Genomic DNA, 22,227 nt, shown 5'->3' with positions numbered 1-22,227 from the left:
AATTATTTACCATACCAATCATACACATGATCAATTAAAATTAATAATTGATAAATAGATTATTGTTGTCCATCTTAAAACAGACAGTTAGAGAAAAGCGAACTATAAAATGACTAAAAGAAAAGCATTGAAACGCCATAGCAAAACCCTGACATAAAATCTACTCCTGGAGAGCAAAATTGAAATTGTGCTCCCAAAGCATGAGTCTCCCAAAACATGCACGTGCTCTACTTGCATTGGATCTCGTCGTTCTTCCCAAGATCTTGGACCTCATTCTGGTTTTTAATTCTTTGGATAATGGGATTTGGGGAGAGTTTTTGTCTCCTAATACTAAGTTCACACAACATTTCCTCAGACTTTCATTTAAGAATTCACTTTTGGGTCCTGGTATCCACAAGCTAAATGATAACCCAACCACCTAATCCTACTACACTATCATGGGCATCCAGCCTGGGTGAATTACCAAACTCCATTACAGTGGTGCCCACATTAGGAAGCCCAACCCCATAATCCGTTATAGTGGTGCCCCATATTAGGAAGCCCAACCCCCTCCACCCCTCAAGCAAGCACCAGCCCTTGCAATTCCCGCATAACACACCAAAGCCTTCCTAGCCAAATGCAAGCTCATCAAAGTTGGAAGGTATTATGCTTAAAAAAATCTACATTTGATGTCGAATATATGATGATCGTTAATTGCCATCCTCAACCAAACAAACAAAACTGCACTCATGGACTGGCCCAGGGTATTATTCATGAAAATAATCAAATACAGCATGAGGATACAACAAAGAGTTATCTTCCTTATAGTGCAGAAGGAAATAGCATTTGATGCACAAATAGCAAGGGTTTTTTGGAGACCACTTATCATCGACCGTCATCTTTGTTGCATGATATATTTTGCAGACAGAGCATTTCTGTTGACGGGGTCGGAGTTGAAACGTGAGGAGAGGATAATCTGACTGATTTTGTACATCTTCAGGGTGGATCATTCTCATGTCCCTGATCACTATGATATGCTTGCAGTTTCCCTGAATAGCTCCAAAAAAAAAAAAAAAAAAATCATAAGAACGGCAATTCAGAAATTTATATCCCTGAAAGGTTCTGATATATGTGAATATTAATTGGCTACAACGTAAGAGAGTTAAAAAAGGCCTTTCTGTCAAATGAATGAAGATAATAGCAAATGTCACACGAATTGCAATATAATGCCACTGAAATGGTTCAGATGATGGATTGTGTAACAGATGGGCAAACAACTAAAAGTTCAATGTCATATTGCATTCAGAAAATTTACAGACATTCTAGAATCTTATTGAACCACAACTTCTTTCTAAACACTGTTTTTAAATCCACAAAGGTTTGACTAATATGAACAACTTGCAGAAACAACAAGGGAAATTCAAGTAATGAAGTGATATTAGCAGATGTTGCAATCGCAATTTCTGTGAGATGTTTCCAAGCAAATAAAAGAGGTACAGATTTTATGGTTCAAAAGAAATTAAAAAAAAAAAAAGGAAGAAAAAGACGCACAGATCCAAGAGATTAGTTATCTCAGTCCAACCACACTGGCTTTTAGTACAGAATGGAACAGAAGTCATGGAACTCCATGATATGTCTAGGGGTTGATTCAACCATTCAGCAAAATCTCTATAGAACTATTTAGCCATCATGATTGTTAAAGGCTGGAGAAAAAACTCAAGCAAACATCGAGGGAAAAAAGTATGTGATTATCAAGAAGCTCTAGCTAGTGATGCAAAAGTAGGGACACATGTAACAGGCAGACTTATGAAACATGGAGGGAGAACATCACGAAGAACAATTAGAAAATGGCGTATGAAAAAAAGGTATCATTTTTTTAAAAAACAATTAATTCATAAAACAAATTTTGGTGCATGGGACTATTTTTGTTCATAGCTTGGCAAGAAGAATAGCACATGCTAAAGGAAATGAAAGGAAAGGGGCAAATTCCATAGTCAGATACTAACCAGTGCATCCTAAAGGTACTGTTATGCTTTAGAAATAGAGCCACAAATTTTAGCAACACAAAATACAAGGTAAATAAAGATGAACCAGGTAAATCAACTCTTTGGGCAACCACGATCATGAGTACCATCATATTGATTTCAGCAATTCCAAAGGATATCAAACAGCAATTTTTTTGATATAGATTTTATAAATGGTATCCTTACTGTCACAACAATCATAAAAACACCATTTCAAGACTAACTTAATGCACATCCATATACAATAATGGGTATGCATAATGCCAATCATATTGAGGTATATATGGCATATTGCATGCCACTAATTGCCTATAGCAGCTGATTTCTAATGTAAAATTTGGTTCAGGGATGATGTTCTTAGTCTGCAAACTTTGTCTGTGAACACCACTTCAAACCCTTCTCAAATGTAGAGAGGATGGAAAGGAGGAAATAAAGGTGCCAAATAATCACAATTAGGAACTTAATAAGGTTTTTAAGTTTATCTTTCTGGATTATGACATTGATTCTAAAAATAAGAGAGTTTTAAGTTTTCATTTTCAAGGTGATGACTTTACCTTTGCCTAGATTTCCATGACTGTCACGTACCTTGAGAAAATGTCTCAATAGTCAACTCCATTCTCTTGAGAACATCCTAGAATGTAGGGTCCACATGCATCAAGAAAAATTGAATGTGTTCTCACCCACCTAAAATGGAAAAATCATGATTGTGACCCTGAAGGACATCAAGGAAAGGATTAGCACTTTGATATCTCACTTTCTCCTCCAAATATGCCAGATTGATCAGATATTATCTGAGCCAACCTTAATCCATGCTCTAAGTGGGCTGAAATCAGATTTGCATTTGATTTTTCTTTTGGATTAAGATCTACATATAGAGGCATATCTGAATTTTCACACATTTAAATATGAATCCAAATTTAAGATTTCACTCCCTCAGATTAGGCTCTGGGTATCCAGTTATACGAATAGGGGATTGAAAAAAATTATATGTATATATATATATATATATAACTAATATACCTTAATGGCTAAGTGCTTTCTCCTTTCTCCTAATATCTTATCTCTCTACCCTAGGCTCGTAATGCCTTCTACTAATAACCTCATAATGCCCCTGTCATTATTCTGCCTCAGTTCCAGCTCCAAGCAATCATCGACTAAGCTAAAGCTTTGGCAACGGTGCTGCCATTCCCACACGAAGCTCTCTAAGTGCATAAAGTCTTTCTTCCTCCCCACTGAAGCACCTTCCCGTCTACCATTACCAGCATCCCCAACTAGCTGGTCCCAACCGTCTTCATAAGCAAAAGCCCCAGCATCAGCCCACACTAATCAGAACTCTGCAAGCGCATCAACCTGCACACAAGGCCCCTGTCCATGGCTTAAACCATTCATTCGGTGAGATCATCATCTCTCCACCTTACTTCCTTTCAGCTATGGGTGTGAATTTTTTTTGCTGTATTTCTTTTATTGAGTGGAGAGAAGGCCTTCTAATTACTATATCTCAAAGATCAAGTGTTCAGTCCAACCCCAGAGATCGATCAGAATTCAGAGTGACAACAAAATAAAAGCTTTAATGTCAGATAACACCTTCCCGGCCTCGTCTCTTTGTCTGTACAACTTAATACACAATCATACATAACTATTTTAGACATGAAAATGAAACAGTATCAGACTTGGGATGCTAAGACCATATATTCTACATCTTAAGCCAATCCCTGGTTCTTGACCACTGTATTTAGTCTGACCGAAGATAAATGGTGCTAAAGAGAATTCAGTGATGTGTCCAATGTGAAAGGTGAAGTATAAGGATTGTAGGAAGTTGAAACTTTAAGAGGTTTCTGGAGGACATATATGGGTTGGGGGTAGCTTGATTAAGAGGACTGATAATAAGTGGATGGCTTGCAGGTGATCCTTTTATAGTCAACTCCTTTACCTATTCTACTTCTCCCACATTGAGATCCGATACATCAAAATTTCTTCAGACAAAAAGGATATGATTGATATCCAATTTATATCATGATATGTTTCAAGCAAATATAGATATGACTATCATCCAACTCACCCATATCTGCTTTGAACAAATATGGATGCAAATTTTAGGATCTGGCTAAAATCTGCACAGGTATCAGTATCTGCCAAATAGGAGCAGATATGGATAATAGCAATGTTTGCTGTACTGAGCCATACCACCTGGTACCAGCACTGTACCATACTGGTAAGGTACCAGTATGATGCAAGGGCTGAACACAGCACTATGCGGACATATGGTACAGCTCCTGTCTTACCTCCATCAGTCAATATAGGGGTGTACCATCTGCCCTAATCATATAAGCTACTTCTACAATGTCCAGTACTAGTAATACAAACCTCATAAAATAATATCCAATCTGCATACAATCTATTTGTCCTCTAGGCTTAGACTTGATGGTAAGAATCATGGTGCATCAATAAGCATGCTAGCTTTTGTACTAGGCCTTGGTAAGATATTGTAAAAGGTTTTTGAGTTTGTATAACTATCTATCATTCTTCTTCAAACGCAAAAAGAATATAAAAGGGTTTTGAGAAAGTAGAAAGACAATATTCTGATTAATACTATAGAGCTTAGAGAAACAAAGTAAAAGGAAATGTGATCTGACTCTGTTGTTACTAAAAATAAGTGCAAGAATTCACAGATAGTGGACTAATGATTACTTTACCAGTGAACAGTAGATGGCTTTTGGATTCAAAACTCAGAAAATCAAGAACACAGAGAGAGAGAGAGAGAGAAGGGGGTGGGGAGGAGGGAGAGAGGGATGTACCTGGTGGCAGTAAAGATATCCAGCACCCAACCGAAATCGCAGGTCAGCAAATCTGGTTCTATGCATGTGTACTGCTTTAAAGCTGGGCAAGTTGAAGATGTCCAGATCCCCTAGTAGCTGTTTTTGCTTTTTCTTTAGCTCACCAGACATAATATATTCCCACTTCTCTGCTGCCTCATTCTTAAAGTTCTTAAGCCAGTCGAATATAGGTTTACTATAGTCAATAGAAGAATGATTTCTCTGATCATTGTAAAAGGTATCCTGCATGGAGAAGACAAAATTTAAATAAAATCACCTCTACAAATGTAATCAGCTCATAGCCACTTTGACAAATGAAGAAAGTACAGTTTAAGTGACAAATGAAGAAAGCCCATACTTCAATAAGGAAATATCCAGATGGATCAGATTGCCCTGCTATCTCCATCAGCTTGTCAGTCAAGCAATATATATTATCCCTCAACTCATTAAGTGTTTGGCTTCCCAAAACTAGAAATTCTTGTGTCTGCAGAAAGGCACATAGTTTTATGCTTAGTGATAACATATTTGGAACATGATCCTACGAATTTTAAGCATTGCAAGGAACTTCAGGAAGATAAAAGCTATTTTAGTTTGTTAACTTAACCACTAAACCCAAAAGCTTAAACTGTTAGGGAAGGGTTAACAATATATATAGGGCCCTAACACCCTCCCTTATGTGCTGCTGGACCATGCATGAGTAGGCATAAAGAAGTCAAGAACAACTCAAGATAACAACCAAGAACAAGTCAACAAATGAACAGACTTAGGATAACAAATGGGTGATTTTTTAAAATAAAAGGCTTGAATGGGATTTGAATCCATGACTTTCAACTCTAACATCATGTAACTAACAGCTAGACACCAAAAGCTTAAGCTATGAAGAAGGGTCAACAATCTATACAAGACCTTGAAATGGTTAACCGTCAAGAGCTACCATAAGGAACTCAAGAAAAACTTGAACAAAGATGAATTTCTTAACATTTCAAAATTTAAATGAACTAGTGATCATTAAAATAATAATAATAATATAAAATAACCCATTATCGAAACAAAAATACAATTAATATCGTCTCCCTACCAAATGCCAAATTCTTACTGTTTGTGGTCTAATAATGATCTGTCAGGTAAAAACCATTAAATTCATGGTCATCAAATGTGGAACAAACAGCTCCCAAGTTAAATATAACAGTCCAAGGTTTGAGCTACCGGTTTCAATACCCATGTCGGCATCCAACCAGTGAAAGCCATATTACATGCTGGTACTGTACATCCCTTTGTCCCAGGACTCAGTATGGGGGGCATACTTGGTTCCGATTCCGTACCAGTCAGGTACAGTAAACTTGGTATGGAGTGGTATGTTCCGGTGCTTAAATCCTTGATTCAACCCGAGTTTGCATATAAGATTCAAATCCAACAATGCTATGAATTGATAAATTGTTCAAAAGAGAGCATGATGTAAAGTGATGCAGTATAGAAAAACAGAAGAGTTGGCAAAAGGAACTTGAATTGAACCACATAAATAAGCAAGACGACTTTTAATTTCTATTATATGTATCATATTAGATTCAAAAGTGTCTCTCTTCTTTAATGCAACTTAGCCTAAAGACACAACCAAAAGAAAAAAATGAGGAAAAAAATTCAAAGTAACCAAAGACAGTAACACTATACACCAATAGTAAAATATTTTTGGTCATTTCCGTCCTTTTCCATCCAAAGAATTTCTTTTGCATTTCTTTGAAAAAATTCCCTTGCAGGTCAAGTACCTTCAATGAGGAGTTTTTGTTGTGATAAATCTCGATACAGAGAACAACTTCTGGGTAGAATATTGGCAATGTTCTCGTGATTTCAAAGACTTCACCTGAACAAATAAAAACAGAAACATGCATAAGACTGAAGAATTCAAAATCCAAAACTTACAAGAAAAATACATCACACCTTTCAGGACTGAAGGATATTTCTTACATAAAGAATACAATGCATCTTATAATCTAAAAGTTTTCCTTGACTTGACATCCTATTATCTATTCTCCTAAAAACCCACATTTCTGTTTTATCACATGTTTTCTACACATAGATGCTTCTCGCCAAGAAAAAGTGAAAATGGTAATGAAGCAAAAGGCCAATGTATAATAAAAGGAAGCAACATAAAACAGGAAGAACCCAATTCAGTCATACAGAAGCAAGACAAGAAAATATGCGAAAGTGCAAGAAAGAAGAAGAAGAAACAGGAATTAAGGCATTAGTATCAGCAGGCCTGCAAGACAATTTTTAAAAGGTAGATTCTGATCAAGAACTAATATTCACAACCATGAACAGCAACAGTTTCAACTATTAAACACCATCTTTCTCACTCTTCAAACTTCCCATGAAATAGAAAAGAATATCCAATTAAAGACCTGATGATATCCCAATCCAAGTGGGCAGACACTGCAAAGCTGGATCAAATTTTTATGCAAGCCAGACACAACCCACAAAAGGATGCTATTGTCCAAAATTGGACAAATACTCATTAGTGATGTATGCATCAACATATGGGACACTAACCCTTTGGCCTGATGGCCAAAAAATAGTAACAGGACCATATGCTGACCACAGGAAATCAGACAAAAATAAACTACAGGTTGGGCAAAACTTGACATGAAATTAAGAAGCTAATGTGTCAAAACTAGTTCAAAATCATTCATTGAACCAAAGTCATTTGTATATTTCAAACAGAACTTAAAATTAACCGATCGTTTACACCTATGCAATATGTAGGCATCATTAAACAGAAAACATTCTTCACCTGTTAACCGCACCCAAATTAGACACCACTACAGTTATTGGACTCAGATATAAAAGGTGGTCTCCCACTATTGAAATTTAAGTTTTCATTAGACTTTCAGAACAATACCAAGCCACTGATCATCAATCATGTCAAAGCAGTCCTTCACTAATACCTCTGAAGAACCAATGATATATATAGACCAAAGAAAATATTCCCTCATGGTAAACATTGAGCAATAGGTGAAGAGTTTATCATGACTTTCGAGTTAAACAAAAAATAATTGAAGGTTATTATCCTCTACTAACCACCCCTCAAGTCTTCTCTGTGCTCAAGTATGACCCATCTTTCCACATAAAGTAAGATCATTAACCTTTTAAAAAGGCAAACCAGAATCCTTGCTTTCTACAGCCAAGAATCATCACGGACATATAGCATCATAGTCTAAAGAAATTACTAAAGAGGATAATAAGAGAAATCCTGAGCCTATATTATGGGCTCCTTTTGCTGTTCAATAAGAGTTGTTATAACCTTTTCTTATCCTTTTTCGGACTAATGAGATATATGATAGCCATAGAAATGGGAAAGAAAAAAAAAAAATCTTTTCAGAAACACTAATTAATGTTTATTTGTAGATTATGTTTTCCATTAATAGTACTAAGAAGAAAGTTACCAATGAAAGACATTCCAAAAACAATCTTCTCAAACAATTCCATAGGATTACAGACCCAGAAAACTAACATCAAAACATAGAAACAGTAGTATCTTTGTGCTCATGGCCAATGCAGGCATACAAAATCAGCAGATCTTATCAACAATTATAAAAAAATGGAGTCTCCAGCGGATAATGGATCATAATGATCTAAAAAAAAACAGTAAAAATTGAAAACAAAGGGCAATATAATACACACACACACACACACATATCGTCACCATTTGATGAGATAAATAAAACTGATGTATCATCATATAGAGTTGCATGTACAATAAAAAGAATATGATAATAAAGATTTTCAGAATGCTGTACTGTGGGGCATACTGTTAAAAATTGTTTATAAATGACAGATTGGGAGAAGAAAACATGTACTTTAACCCTGACCTTCACAGGAGATGTTATGAACCTAAGGGATCTCATACTTTCAATTTTCTCTGAAGTAGAAATTGACCCTTGAACAGACTTGGAATTGTCACTGTATCCAAACAATCAAGTTTCAATAGGATATGCCATAATATATCATGGTTCAAAGAACAGCAGCTATATATGTGGATGTGCATTTGGGATGCCTGTGATATTTGACTATGATTACTTAATCATGACAAACATCCTTTATGTTAATTCCATATTTCCATATAAAAGTGATATAAGATAAACACATTGCTATAGTAGAATCCTTTTCATCTTCTAAATCTGTAACCACAGTCACAAGGTCACCATCAGGAACAATTTGCCAAAGGCTAAAAATTCAGAATGTGGCAAAAAAATAATTTCAAAGGAATAGTTCAATTGGATAGGAATAATTCAGATAACATTTGGCCAAAAATGAAAGAAAATAGTTCAAGAATTTTTCAATCCTTTGACAAATATTATTGTTGATATGGAATGTCACAAAGACGTAGAATTACAATTCTAAGACAACTATAGTCAAACTTTTTCGCTGATTGTATGACATCATTTCTGCATATAGGTTGCAGAGAAAAAAATTCATTACAAGGGCACTACATGTAAAAATGATAGGTACCTCCTATCAGAGATATTATTTCATTCTTTCTTTTGTTTACTTTCTATTGCTGGCTAAGAGAGGATTTTTTTCAGATTATCCTAAAAGGCAGAGTTTTCATTGGAGAATTTAATCTTGCAGGTCATTGATTAAGTGACATATTATTGGATAGCAAACTGAGGTTATAGTTTATAGGGTAAAAGATGAATCTTATTTTGCAACAGAAAAACATTTTTTATTGACTATCAACATAGACAAGATAGTAGGTTAATCAAAACTAAAGAAGCCACTTTATGACCTACTGAAAGGAGTACTTGAGAGAGGCAGGGTTCAAAGGTGATGACCGTTTCTTTAGGTTTATACCCAAATATTGTTAGCCAGTACAAAGAAACTGATATAGATAAGATTATAGCAGATAATGAATCAGATGCGAAAAATTTAAGTATATTATGGTGATGCTGAGAAACTCATCAGAGTTCATTTGGAAAAAGGTCAAAGTTTAGTAGGGTGAACCCTAGGTCCCTTAGTCGATGTTGACGAGATGATTTCCTTTTTTTGTCTTCTCACTGATGCAGAATTTCAATGAGACACGATAATAGTGGTAGCTATATGAGTTCGAGTTCACCTTCTAAAAGTTAGTAAAGTGAGGTTCTCATAATGGACACCCATAGAATGCCACATCATGGATGATGAATTGAATACAACTCATATATGCAGGATAGTGGATTAGAATAAACTAAAGAATTAGCTTCTATATCTATCAGCAAGTCATATATATAGATAAAAAAACTTTTGAGGCAAGAATTAGTCCACATGATAGTAACTATGCCGAGCAGCAGACCACATAAGTATGGAATGAATTGGAGCTACCATAATTGTGTATAATAACTCTGCATAACTTATTCTTTTAACTGTTAGATTGCTTATTCTCTTGTCCAATACAAAGCAGCATATGTGAAAGAGTAATTATTTTGATCAGGTAACAGATAATATACCTCAATGAATGTAACCTAGCTGCCAATTTGTCTTCATCCTGTTTTTGCTTTATTCTTGCAAGTTGCTTCACTTTTGCAAAATAACTACCCTGATCGTTGTTCACATGCAGCAAGATTTTGAGAATTATTTGAATAATGAATGCAAAAAGCAAATAACAAAATTATGTACAAGAAGTATATTGGAGCAGAGTAATGATAACCGTCCATGTGGCATTACTGTTCAAAATTTCTACAGAAAAAATCATACTAAATAGCCATATAGATAAAAGCAATCACATTTATTGACAGTAAGGCCAGAAATCGTACTATCATGATCCAATAACAAAGCCTTTTCTATTGCAGCTTGTAGCATTGCACACTAACAGACAACTAAGGAAACAACACATTATAGAGCATCAGATATAGTTTTCCTTTAATTTCTTTGTCATAGTTAATATGAATATGCTATAATTGTTTTGAGCATCCAAATAGACCTTGTATGTAAGATCAGACAATTTCAGCCCCAAACAGGTTTGTATATATAAGCAGATGCTGAAGTCCCAAATATCTAGTGCAATAAGATAGCCACAAGAAAAAGGCTTCTATGCAGAAAACAATTGTTTAGATCACTTCCCCTCTAAACAAAGACAAGCACAGGCAAACACAGACATACTATAATGCACAAATGACTTAATGGTCATGCACTTGTGATTATCATGTGAAAATCTGCATGAATATATCAAGTATAACTCTGACATTATTGTGAAATAACATAGTTGTTATCTTATGGTGGCTAGCTAAGCAACAATGTAAGTGAAAGAGGGTTGTTCTACCATGCTAGATGCATCCATCTGGTTACACCATTTGTAGCGTATGCATGAGCAGTGTGCACATGCTTACTTGTTCAAGATTTGCAAAGTATGAGTGCTATCCTAATTTTATGAGAGGACAGAAGACAAGTTCAATAAGGATCTGAAGCATGGTCCCCTCAAAACTGCTGGAAACTCAAGGAATTATGAAAAGAAGTTTCAAACTCTAAATACTTATTGTTTGAGAATCTTCCTAAGTTGATAAGTGTGTAAAAGAGGAAAGCCTTAAGAAAGAATAGAAAATTAAGAAGAAAACTCAGCACTTGATAGTTTGAACATAAATCAAACAACATACTTCTAGTTCTGCAGCTCGACTATCTCTATCAAAGCGTCTTCCTCTCTTCTTTCCCTTTTTTTCTTGGGACTTTTTGCTTGAAACATCCGTATCACATGTCATGACAGAAGAATCATTTGACGTTACATGAGCCCCCATATTGCTAGTTTCAAGTTCTGAATTTGCTGAACAGACAATTTCTTTCCCTGAGGTACTTGTATTATCAATTGTCCTGTAGAAGTACATAGTCCACCTTTTCATGTGAAAATTTTGATCATCACAAAAAAGGAACCAAAATAGTTACAATTTTTTAGCATATAGAAGTCAAATATGATATGAATATAAATGAATATGATAAAGTACCATGAAAGTCAGCTGCATCTCACCTCCCATAGAAGAAAACAAAGAATCAAAAGAAGGGAAACATGGATAAATAGAACATAGCAGCACGAAATTCATAATTAATCAAGTAGATAACAGTTCTCTCCTCTACAATGGAAAGTGAAAGGAAATGTTATGTGAAACACACTATGGACCAATGGTCTCCCAACACCACTCTATCTGAAAATAAAGGAAGAAAGAGCACTCATGAATCCATTCATTCATGGGTTTACATTTATAGTTGATATTAATTTGGACACTTAAGTATCTAAATGCATAAGCAAAGCTAGCATCTTACATTTGAAATTTAGTTGATATGCTACCAAGGAACACCATACACCAAGCCTATAATACTACGCCTAACTAATTTATCATTACAATCATCTATTCAACTTTTAAAAAATGGAAGCTTCCTCATATACTTTGGACAATAAATTTAGCATGAATATGTGATAACCACAACCCATCATGAGGTGTTCAACATGGTGAAGCTGAAGCAAGCAGAAGAGATTCATGTTTTAGACCAAATTCTATATGAAATTACAGTTTTTGTTTCTAAAGAATTTACATATTGTCCAAAAATTTTCATTTATAACATAAAGGGAAAAAAAAAGAAAGATAAAGGAATGCACATGTAAGCATACACCTCTCATCAGACAGCTTACAGAAACTTCATTCATGAGGCCTACTTAGCAATTAACCAAACACATACTCTATTACTCTCATCAATCTCCAGTCCCCAAAAATATACAAGAGGTTTCCTTCATTATCAAAACATATTTTGAAGGCTCAAGGAACCTTTAAGGCCATCACAAGTTGCAATATTGTACAAAAACGCAACATTCAACACCTAGACTGTACTGACTAGAGGAAAGAAGTAGAAGACTGTTTCTGGTTACATTGAATATATTTATTCTTACTTCTTACCGATCAGATAACCTAGCTGTTACAATCTGATTTAAAGTCCACATTTTTTTGGTGCCTAGATTGGGTTGGAAGATGATGACTTCTTCAGAAAGCAAGAGAAATATAGAAACCTTTTAGTCAACATTTTGGACTGCTTTAGCCTGCATGGACATTTCATCATAAACCCTTGTTAGTGACTATGGGCATTATGGGAGCAACTTAAACAGAGATGAATAACCATTGAAGTACAATGCCATCAGAACTTGGACACCTTGTGATCCTAACTGGTGTACTTGCTGATCCATAACAGGGCAGAAATTATAAAGATGCCAAACAATAAATGTCATGGAATACAATGCTCAGTTCAACTGGTGTTCTCTTGACTCTTCTCCAACTATGGTTCAACTATTACAAGGAGAAGCATGCAAGCCAGCTGCCATTGTAGGTCATGTTCATGGTCGGACAATGTCTTAGTTAATAAGGTTCTTACTCCACATATAATCCTTCTGGAGAGTGATCAAGAGTACCTACTTATGATATAATATGCTGTTGTCCCTCAAGATAGTTGTGTAGCTGAAACCTCTAAGATGTTGTATATTAATGTGGTTCAATCCTTTGACTTCCTTTTGTCATAAATTTCCTTCATCAGTCACCTTCCCATTTCTTTAGATCAAATATCTTAGTTGCACCTAGCATATTTCTTTCCGTCATCAACCATTATATACATATATGTGAACTTGTTATTGCACATGCAAGATCATGTTTCTAAATATTTTGAGAAATTAAATCTTGGCCACCATGGTACAGAAGGAAAAATTGGTGACGCAGCAAAAATACAAGTACATAACTGCTCCATTGAAAAACAAACACAAGAGAAGACCAATATGATCGGCAATCTAACCCAAGATTTAAACTTTAAACAAATACCGAAGATTTAAACTTTAAACAAATGCAATAACAGAAAGTAAAATCCGACTTGTTTTGCACAAAAAATGGATAAGTATCTCCTACAAGTATGAAGGAAAAGCTCATAAGAATCATAAAAGATACAGGATGTTTTACTTACCCTCCATTAGGATATTCCAACAGTTGCGACGAATCATCAATACCCCAAATGCCCTGCAACCACCCATAACCATCATCAACAAATCCACAGTGATAGTATCAATTCATCTCAATAAGGATCAGAAACCACACCTCGAAATCTTCCTTGAGAGCTTTCTCCACCAATTCTTCCTCCGTAAAAACCCTAAGTTCATCAACCCTACATACATCCGTGCATTTATATCGACATTCTGAAAACCATATATATAATTCTTAACAAAAAGACACTAAAACCTACGAGAGTTCTTCATCAAAATCTCCCGGTGCTTCCAGTTCAGCTTCTAAGCTCTACGAAAGAAAGGAGATCTAAAATCAACACAGGGGAAAAAAGGGGAAAAAAAAACTTCTGCGTGGAGGAAAGAGAATGGATCGATAGAAGTAGCGATTCATACCTGGAGTTCTTGGAGAGCGGAGGCTTTGAAGTCGGGGACGGAGGTGAGGGGGCTGACGAGGTCGGGCACGTAGATGGGGCCTCCGCGGGCGAAGGGGAGGCGGCTCCCTTGGTCCTGGTACCGGTACTCCTCCTCCTCCGCCGTCGTCGCTGCTGTCGCTGCCACCTCCTCCACCGGATTCGGTTCCATACGCAATCCCACACCAGGGAACACCGCACCGAGAGAGGGGTTCTGCTCCAAACAAAGAGAGAGATCAAAGCGTTTGGGTTTTGGCGGTCAGGGTTTAAAACGGCATTCTTCCAGTAAGGTCGCGATGATTTTTCGCACGGACCGCCTACAGTGCAGCTTCTTTTTTTTTTTTTTTTTTAATCCGATCCGACCCGCTAAAACTCGGGTGGCGGATGGACGGCAGATCGGATCCAGCTCCCGTATAAAAGAATCCGATATTGCAGGACCTTTTCCCTTTTCCTACCACCTCTCAATTACCATTGGTCCAATTTATCTTTTCATCGTTTAACCTTTGTAGAAATTAAAGCAAATCTATATTTATATAATATAAGGTATTAGGGGTGAAATTTTATGTTGCACATCAGACTATAAAGTCTCCTAGCATACCACGCATCTCTATCAAATTCTTCATTTTGCTTTTGGGCTTCCTTCGCTTTGAGCCTCCCATCGATGCTGTACGAATTTAGCGACAACTAGCTCCAAGAGCTAGCGCTGGGGTGGAGGCGCGTGGCCACCCATTCATGTGGGTGTTGCAAGTTAAAGGAGAGAAGTGGATGCCCAAGGGGTACAAAGAGAGGGTCATCGAGCGGAAGCTGGTGGTGCAGGGGTGGGCTCCGTAGGTTAAGATCATGGCCCATCGGGCGGTGGGAGGGTTCATGGTCCACTGCAGATAGAACTCGATGATGGAAAGGGTGTGCACCAGGGTGGCCTTGGCCACATGGCCGCACGGGTTGCCACCTTGGCCGCACGGGTTCGAACAGTTTGAGATAGAAAAGTTACTCATAGACGTGCTCAAGATCAAGTGGCGGCGGGGGGGGGGGTGGTGGAGTTGGTAGCCATGAGGTGGAGGGTCCGAGAGCTGGCAGAGATGAGGCGGCAGGCGGAGACGGACGTGAGAAGGGAGCCATTGGGGGAGAACTTCAACCCGCCAGAGTCTCCCAGAGGACGGAGGGTGGGCGGATGGAGGGAATGGCACCGCCATCCTAGACAGCAGTGGAGGGGGGTGGGCAGCGGCCATGGACGGTCGGATTTGGGAGGAGAGCTGACAGCGGAAGGGTTCAAAGGGGTGTTTAGTTCATAACCAAAATCGAAATAGAAATGAGAATCGGAATAGTTTGGAATCAAAATCGGAATAGTCAAATCTTCTGAAGCATTCAGTTCGTGACCGAAATCGGAATGGATGATTCTTATTATTGTTGTTTGGTTCATCTAAATATAGAAATCGGAATCAACTCAAATTTTCATTTTTATCCTTGAACTAAAAATCTTCAAAAATTAAATTTTTTAAAATAACAAATAGATAACAAATCAACTATTATCGGAGCTTTGACAAATGGATAACAAAAACATGCTTACATCTGTTTATCCAGAGCTTAGTGAAAAAAAAAATGACCTTTCTCAACCCTGAATACATAAACGAAATATACTTATGAATTGAGTTTTGAGAGCTTCAGTTTTAAAAGATTCAGAAATTGCAAACTTTGATGACATTTTATCATAAATTTCTGACTAGTTGCATGAATAAGCATAGCAGTAACAAAATCTATAATCACAAACATCAAACTGTATCCGGCATAGATACACATAACAGCCATTGTCTATGCATAATCATAGATATTAAACTGAACATACAAAAAAAAAAAAAGAAAAAAAAGCTAAAATTTACTTTCTGTTACATGGATTACAGACCATCGTATGTAAAGGTACAATGAAGAGGTTAATAGATACTAAATTTTTATAAAGGCAATCTGCACCATCAACATTAGTTTAATATTTTTTTTTTGAAAAAGAACTTACAAAATCTGAGAATCAGATTTGCCAGAACCAATACCTTAAATAATAAAAGACATCTCTTTGGCCACAGTAGCTATTGTAATGTAAAATTCATATATTTATTAACTATTTCTTACATAATATTGTAAAAAGATAATAGCATGTGACAGGATTTGCTATTTTCACACTACTTTTAGCAACAAGACTGCCATCCAGTGGACTCATTAGGGGCACAAATGACAGAAATCATCTTGCAATTGATCATGCTAATAATATAGGAGATATTAGGAAGTAGCTTTGTAAAAGAATAAAACTACCATCAATTATGGTTTTGGGGTTGCACATAAGCATCAAGCAATTTCATATGCACAGAATAAGATATCTGAATGACAATTCCAACCATGTGTCTCCATGTTAAGATAAAGAGCAAACAAAATAAACATGTATACATATATCTGCAAGAGAAATGAGTAGGTTGGCCTTCACTTCTGCAACACCGAAAAAAAAAAATGACATAAACTTTTGAGAAGATTGAACATCTAAATTTTTAACAGGTAGCAATTAATAATAGATAAAAAGAGTAAACTAAAGTAAAAATTGCTGGAGTACTCAAAACCCAATCAAAAAAATGGTAAAAAAACAGATAACACATATGTATGAGAAGCAATATGAGCAAGTGCTGATAATTCGAGTATCTTTTGATATCAGTCATTCTTTTTCCTCTTCCTTCTTCTATCGAGAGGTAACTGAAGTTCATCATAATATTTAAAAAATCCTAATAAATCAACACCAATTTCACTATCACAACCACAATACATACCTTTTCAAAAAGCAAATATGCAATTTCTCGACACCTTATAATTTTCAGCTCACCCAAGAGACTTCAATATCCATAATAAATGAACCAAAGATGCATAGTAAGCCTCAGGATTCTAGCTCTTTATTGATATATCTAAATACAATAATAACTACCATACTGAGAAAGAAAACAATATTCTCATACAATTTAACCGAATTGTCAATAGGCAAGGTTACATATTTCCTAATTGGGATAAACCAGTAGACTTCAGATAGAGCTTATCCTCCCATCTTTTTTCATCTAAAATTCAGCAAGAATCTTTTCTTCTATACTAGGGTAAAATTATGCACGTATGAATGTAGAGGAGGAATCCAGACAATATCAGCTTATGATATTTAATTTCACGTCTCAGAAACAATGACTGCAGTATTATAAAAAATGAACCAAAACCATCATGATTTGGAAAAGAGTTTAATAATTCAAAAATGACTAGAATGATTGCCATTTTACCAAAACATGGATACATGCCAGCAAAGCACTTTAGAACAAAACCTGCAAAGTCCTTTCCAAAGGTTCATCTTCAAGAATATGTCAATTCCTTTTGACAGCTGAACACTTCTCTTCACCATGTCTTTTTCTTTTCTTAAGAAGCTAGAATCTCTTTTTGACAAAGATGCATGCACATTGCCAACAGTTACAAAAATAAATAAATAATTACCAGGAATCAAATCAATAATGTCACCCTGAACAATAAGATCTTTGTCTTGAATAGAGAGCTTCTTTATTTGGTTACCAGATTTTGCAATAACAGGATTTGGTCCTTCCTGCAAGGTCATTTAAAATACCAAGATATTAAATATATGAATAAATAAACACAGTCTGAATCTCTTCACTTTTAATACCCGGGTAAATGAAATAGCAAATGATTAGCAAATAGACATAAGTATCAGAAAAATAAACTTTGATAGAATGATACAATGTGTTCCAAATTATATGCCTCATATCACAACCTGTAGTAAGGCCATAATTATTAAATGTAGCTGGGCCACCAATCTTTTCCCATCACAGGTCATGAAAGCAAAGAAGCAATTTAAGATAATACACTAAAAAAAAATAGAGGGCATACCACAACAACTTTGGCAGAGCCATCAACTGTTGTATGCAAACTGACATATTTGCACCTAACTCTTTTGTCAGATATAGCAAAGTTATTGCAGCCAATAACATTACCTCCATGAAAAATCAGTATATTCGAGAATAACAATTTTGAATGGAACATGCAAGCCAACAATAATAAATATTTTAAGCAAAGGATTGGTTTGTCCAATCTTGTTCCATCAGTGCAATCAAGCAACAAGAAAAGGAAGGAAAATAAGTCTATTTTCTATATTTATTTATCAACATCATATTAGACTATTGAAGTTAAAAATAATTTTAAATTGATCTACTCAAAATAAATTTAGTCCTTACCTCATCCAAACATGCAATTTGGAGTCCGAAGATGTGAAAGCAGATGATGCCATAATTTTATATCATTCCAAGACCTAAACCACACATCATTTGTCATATCAAAATTATCCAGATTCAAATAAATCATGACAATCCTGCAAATGATATATATTATAGCCAAATATAAGAGAACAGATATGCCAGCAACCTCCAAATTTGATCAAATCTCACAATCCAAACAAAACAAACATGATCCAATTCACTGATCTAACATCATCATGATCATGAAAATCTAACCAAAAGATTCTCACATTTTCATAACAAAAAGTAGAGCACTCCAACAATAGCATCACACGAAACACTAGCATCTAAAACCTGATGCACCAATGCCTGAGTCAAAAAGGCTTTGCTGTGAGAATATCAACCGCCTTTATCACTTCACCACTAGTCAATGCCTCTAATGTAAGTAACTCCTGCACTACTCTCACTGCATTCTTCTCAGCCATCTCTTGCTCACATGCCATTGCTTCAGCTATGGTACCAAAATGCATATCCATGTGCGACATAAATGTCTCAAGGATCATAGACCTAGCCTCTAAAGTCTCCTTTATAGGATCGGATTTTCTCACCATCCTTACTTTCTTTTGTTGGATAACTTTCTATTCTTTGCTTTTCTCGAACTGCTACCAGATGTCTTCTCTATCGAAGAAGACTGTATAACCGAGTGGCCTCCATCATCTTCATCCATGCTAAAGTCCCCTGGATCTTTATCACTCAAAATAGCTACCTCCTCTCTCTCTATATTTTCAATAGCCTCTGCAAATGTTTCAGCACCCTTTCCTGTTGCCCCATCATTTCCATAGATCTCTTTAAGTACATCTAGATGAAGAAAAACTACTTCCCACAAATCTTTGGCGGACTCATGCACCTGTCATTAGAAAACCATATATATTAAGAGATGAACAATAAATAAAATATTAGTTGAGTTATAAAAATAATATTTATAAAATGTACCTTGCACCACTCCATGTACCATATTTTATCACAAGAGATCATCTTCTTTTGGTCATTCCATGTGCATCCCATTTGTGATAATATCTCTACAATAGCACTATGCTTTTGCTTTAGATATTTTATCCTGGATTCATTGTGTTGAGTAGCCTTCAAACCACAACCAGTAGTTTTTCTTCAATCATTTTCTCTAACTTGTTCATATATCTATTCTTAAAACCACCCTCTCCTTTTCATATGGGATCAGTAGACAACTTTTGAAGGCATTTCACTAACACCGCATCCTCATCATTTTTTTATGGACACTTGTTCCTTCCTCTACCATGATTAACTTGGCTACATTCATTAGATTCCATCCTATAATAATTATAAATTATGACTTTAATGGTCATAACAAGTATAGCCATTATCTTAAAAATAACATATATTACAAGTATATAATAATAATATTGTTAAAATTCAAATATGAAGTACACAAACAAGTAGAAACATGTAACAAACAGTTTCATAACAAGTAAATAATTCCATAACAAGTCCACAACATGCTAGGTCCAATGTTCTGATATTCAACTAAAATACTTGAACAAAAATAAAAAAACATAAACATAAAACATAATCAACTTTTAAAAGATGTAGATCTTCAATTGTTAAACATTTGTTGAGCTAGAGTGTTTCTGAAATTGGTCCAATGGTCAGATGTCTCAAGAGTGGTGATGAACTCAACTTCATCCTCTCTCTATTCTTCCTCTCTTTTCTCTTTCTCTTCCTCCTCTTCTATAGGGTCTCTATGCATATACCTCCTTATTAAATTATGAAGGAGATAGCAAGCCATAATAATGCGACATTGGATCTGTACAGAAAAAAATGAAGGGCTCCTAAGAATTGCCCATCGTCCCTTGAGCAATCCAAAATATCTCTCAATCACATTCCTAGCTTGAGCATGTTTCTTGTTGAAATATTCTTCCACAGACTGTGGTCGTCGATCATTTTCCACTCATTGAGATGATAATGCTTCCCTCTATACGGGACAAAAAAATTTTCTCCATTGGTGTATCTAGAATCAACCAGGTAATAGCAATCTTGACATATAAAATGAAAAAGCATTACATATTGTAATTATAAGACAAGAAAATTAAAATGAGCTTCATTTATATATTTGTGTTCATCAATCTATATACATATCTTGAGGTACTCTTAAACCATTTGGCCTACTTATAGCATCTCAAAGCACACGAGTATCATGTGCAGAACCCTTCCAACCGGGCAGCACATATATAAATTGTATGTCAGGCGAACAAATGCCTAAGACATTAGTTGCAATATTACTTTTTCTTGTTGATACCTTGGTTTGTCCTCGGCAGAAATGATCACTCTAATGAATGTACCATCTAATGCTCCTAAGCAATTCTAAAACACCAAAAAAATTATAAAAATATCTAAGTAATTAGAAAATAGAATAAGGTGTATTATTATATACTTTGAAACATCTCTATGCATCATCTGTGCAGTCCTCTGTAATAGGCTCAGGGGTTTTGAACAAAACTCTATGTAATTTGAATATGGCTTTAAGACATAAGTGAAACTATCGACTCATGGTTTCTCCGCTTCTATCAAAATAATTTTCAATTGTCCTATTTTTCTGATGGTGAGCTACTGTGTAAAAAAACATAACAACAATTTCTTGCAAGGACACATTTTGAAAATCTCTCAATCCTCCAGTATCTCTAAGCATCTCACAGAGTATATCAAATGCTCTTCTATCTATTTGGAGTTGACTCACATATATTCTGTCATTCTCATTAATAAGCTTATTTAGGTTTTTAATTCTTAACATTTTTTTTTTTTTTTTTTTGCTATCAACTGATGCCTTCTAAGATAGATCAATCCTGTGAAATACTAAGTTATATATACCACAAACATCACTACAAACATCATACATATAATGCTAATGTAATGATTCTTCTCCTTCTCAAATCCATAAGGCGACGAGCCATTTTCTATGCACACAGTTATCCATAGTATTATCTTTTAGCAAAAATATTGATAATCAATAAAATAAAATTGATAAATAAGAGCCCAAAGCTTTATTATAAAATGAAAAAGCACCTAGTTACAAGATATAGATATAAGTAGTGGAAGTAACATGTGTACATTAGAAGGAACAAAGAAGTAGAAAGGCAAACTAGTACCGCATAACATAGAAGGAATAACATAATTATGATGGCACAGTAATGAACAAGAATATTCTGGCTGCCCTGCCAACAGGAAGAAAAAAAAAAGAACTCGTACAGATTTTTTTTAAAATTTTTTTACCCCAAGATTTAGGCTCGAGGGATGTTGGCTTTATATGGGCCATGCACAAGTCGGCTGCCTCATCCGTGAATGCAATAAGAAATCCATCCCAATCCTATTGGATTACCCAAATAGGTCCTAAAGCTCCATCTACCAGTCCGTTCTCCTAGGAAAAATCTACCAATCCCATCTTTAATACACAAAATCTTGTTTAGAGGCCCACATCTGTAATATTTTGTACATGAGGTTCTGTTTATATACTGATGAATTGGAGATAAGAAATGAAAATGTATGTGCATGATAAACTTCAGAACAAGTAAATATTGGATGTAATTGATAGAGTGGAAAAAATTTAGCAACTACGAAATGTACATGAAGCCGCATGACATGCATGTGCATTGAGAGTTAGCATTCAGGGTACAATGGGATTATTGGTAGAGGATATTCTTGGATTGGGCAGAGGCAGTAACGTAAGAT

At 35.6% G+C, this 22,227-nt stretch overlaps 1 protein-coding gene across 1 annotated transcript; it reads right to left on the bottom strand.

The window, feature by feature from the left end:
* Window positions 1-623: 623 nt before the first annotated feature.
* LOC105045161 (snRNA-activating protein complex subunit) lies at window positions 624-14,503 on the bottom strand. The gene is given in 12 exon segments (XM_010923337.4): window positions 624-1,028; window positions 4,799-5,059; window positions 5,175-5,300; window positions 6,580-6,647; window positions 6,650-6,674; window positions 8,680-8,770; window positions 10,294-10,382; window positions 11,437-11,647; window positions 13,769-13,821; window positions 13,900-13,966; window positions 14,045-14,094; window positions 14,199-14,503. Coding segments are annotated over 12 exon segments (1,512 nt in total). The 5' UTR covers window positions 14,388-14,503; the 3' UTR covers window positions 624-746.
* Window positions 14,504-22,227: the final 7,724 nt, after the last annotated feature.

Source organism: Elaeis guineensis, chromosome 8 (assembly GCF_000442705.2).
Source record: "Elaeis guineensis isolate ETL-2024a chromosome 8, EG11, whole genome shotgun sequence".
Lineage (NCBI taxonomy): Eukaryota > Viridiplantae > Streptophyta > Magnoliopsida > Arecales > Arecaceae > Elaeis > Elaeis guineensis.
Note: the sequence above shows the minus strand (reverse complement) of the source record. Positions and strands in the feature narration are given on the sequence as shown.